The 2,319-nt window shown below is 36.5% G+C and overlaps 1 protein-coding gene across 1 annotated transcript; it reads left to right on the top strand.

The window, feature by feature from the left end:
* Positions 1-91: 91 nt before the first annotated feature.
* LOC106522031 (methionine-R-sulfoxide reductase B1-A) lies at positions 92-820 on the top strand (the record flags this gene model as incomplete). The annotated part of the gene is given in 2 exon segments (XM_014014873.1): positions 92-211; positions 675-820. Coding segments are annotated over 2 exon segments (201 nt in total), but the record flags the coding sequence as incomplete, so codon positions are not given.
* Positions 821-2,319: the final 1,499 nt, after the last annotated feature.

Raw genomic sequence — 2,319 nt, 5'->3', positions numbered from 1 at the left:
CTGTTAAAGACAATTATTAGAAAAAAATTGATTGTTATTTTAAACTTCCGGTTTTATTTTTGAAGTTCGGATCCAACCGGAAAACGTCTTCTCGCTGACTTTTTGTTTACATCCGGACCGGCTGATGTGACCGAAACCAATAACTCCGTCGAAGCGATGTCGTTTTGTTCTTTCTTCGGTGGCGAGGTCTATAAAGACCACTTTAAACCAGGTATATTTGTAACATTAACGTATCTYGACGTCTTTCAAATTTCTACACATTTGGTRCTTTTTATTTAGTTTGAGCTAACTAGTTAGCTAACTTATGCTAAACAAATAATATGAACGGACTTTTTAGTGGGTGTGGAGATTAATTCAGTCAAAACGTTTGCACTGTTATCCATGCGCTGTTATCCACGTCTAAAACCTTTTAAAAATAGTTAAGTTAATAATAAAAAATAGTTAGTTTTAATAATAGCTCGTAACCTTTCGTAACCAGCCTTCAGGTTACACAACACTGGATTGTTTTCACAATAAATGCAGAAGTTAGGCTGTCATGTACAGGAACATACGAATGAATAATTTAACAGATTAAAACAAACTTTTGTTCACATCTAAATGATTTAATTATTTCAAAATCATTCTGGTTAAAACTTGGATAACTCATTATCAGCAATCATCCTTTTAATTTTCAGGGATCTATGTTTGTTCCAAATGTGACAATCAGCTTTTCTCCAGCCGTTCCAAGTATGAACATTCATCTCCATGGCCGGCCTTCACAGAGACCATCCATGAGAACAGTGTGTCCAAACATAAAGAGAGCAGACCTGGAGCATACAAGGTAACATCAGGAGAGCAGCGCTTTAGGTTGTCCGTATACGTAAATTCACAGAAACGTAATGTTAATCTACTGTTCTCCTCTTGAAACACAAATGTAAATTTGCTGTTAGTAGAAGAATCACCATACATATAAAAATAGGCTTTGTGGTGGAACTAATACTTTTAGGTTTAAGCCAGTAATTCATGACATACTTTAATGGCCTAGGTTTTCATGACATGCTGTTTATCATAGGGTTGGGGAATATTGGCAAAAAACTTAACCACAATTAATTGTGGTATTTAGCCGCTAACGATTAATTTGACGATTAATCCCCTGGGGTTCCTAAACACCCATATGTCCTAGTCACATGACCAGTTTAGTGGGAAAGATTTGCTCTTCATACAAACCTGTTCCAAATTGTGTCAAAATTACAGACTTCAGGCTATNGAGTTTGATGTTTGAAGTCTTCTCCTGTCACAGAAACTCTCACTGTTAAACAGACACAACCCCTGGCAAAAAGTATGGAATCACCTGTCTTGGATGAGCACTCATTCAGACATTTCATTCTGTAAAACAAACTCAGATCAAAAACATGATACATTGGTCAGTGTATCTTTTGGTCATTGGTTTTTCATTTTAGAAACGGGTATTAAAAAACAAGAATTGAGTGGATATTTGATATTTGTTTTAAAATTCAAACACAAAGTGTTTCTCATTTTTAATGTCAAAAGGGGATGAGCAAAATTTTTTAAATGATTTGAGTTTCATTTTCTGTTTCAGATAGCATAAAAGAAAATTAGTTTCAGAAACGAAAAAAGGCTTGTTTGTTCATAATCCATGACAGGTCGTACTGTCTCCCTACAATAATCTGTTTCACCACCAGGAGGGGTGCCTGCAATATCAAAGTTATTCATTGAACATCACATTACAAGTAAAAAGCATTGATGATGACTTCGGTAGCAAATATATTTGCCAAGTATTTATTTGGTATCAGATCAATATCGAAGTCGTAGTATCGCCCACCCTTCGCTGAAAGGAAAACTCAGAGGATGCAAACTGAGAAAAAAGTAGACTACAGATTTTGAATTTCAGGATGGGAAAACTCAGGACTGGCCCTGTGATGGACTTGCGACCTGTCCAGGGTGTACCCTGCTCTCGCACTGTGACTGCTAGATATGGGCACCAGTGACCCACGCAACCCTGAAAAGGAAGAAGCGTGTACAGAAAATGAATGGATGGAAAACTCAGGACAAAAAAAACTTTCTACTCACAGAACAACAATCACACAACACACTAATGGAATGAAATTTATCTTATTTAGCTTTTTATTGAGTGAAATAGAGGTGAAGTGGAGGCAGTAGCCGACATGTATTCAGTAAAAGAGACTTATTTGGCCAAAAGCCACATGAATTATCTCTGCAGCCTTTGGTCACAGAGAGACAGTCATCATACAACTCATTTATGAACGGTCAGTGTATCTTTTGGTCAGTGGATTTTCATTTTCAAAACGGGTATTAAAA

This window comes from Austrofundulus limnaeus, unplaced genomic scaffold, assembly GCF_001266775.1.
Source record: "Austrofundulus limnaeus strain Quisiro unplaced genomic scaffold, Austrofundulus_limnaeus-1.0 Scaffold120, whole genome shotgun sequence".
NCBI lineage: Eukaryota > Metazoa > Chordata > Actinopteri > Cyprinodontiformes > Rivulidae > Austrofundulus > Austrofundulus limnaeus.
This window is presented reverse-complemented; position numbering and strand designations above follow the sequence as displayed.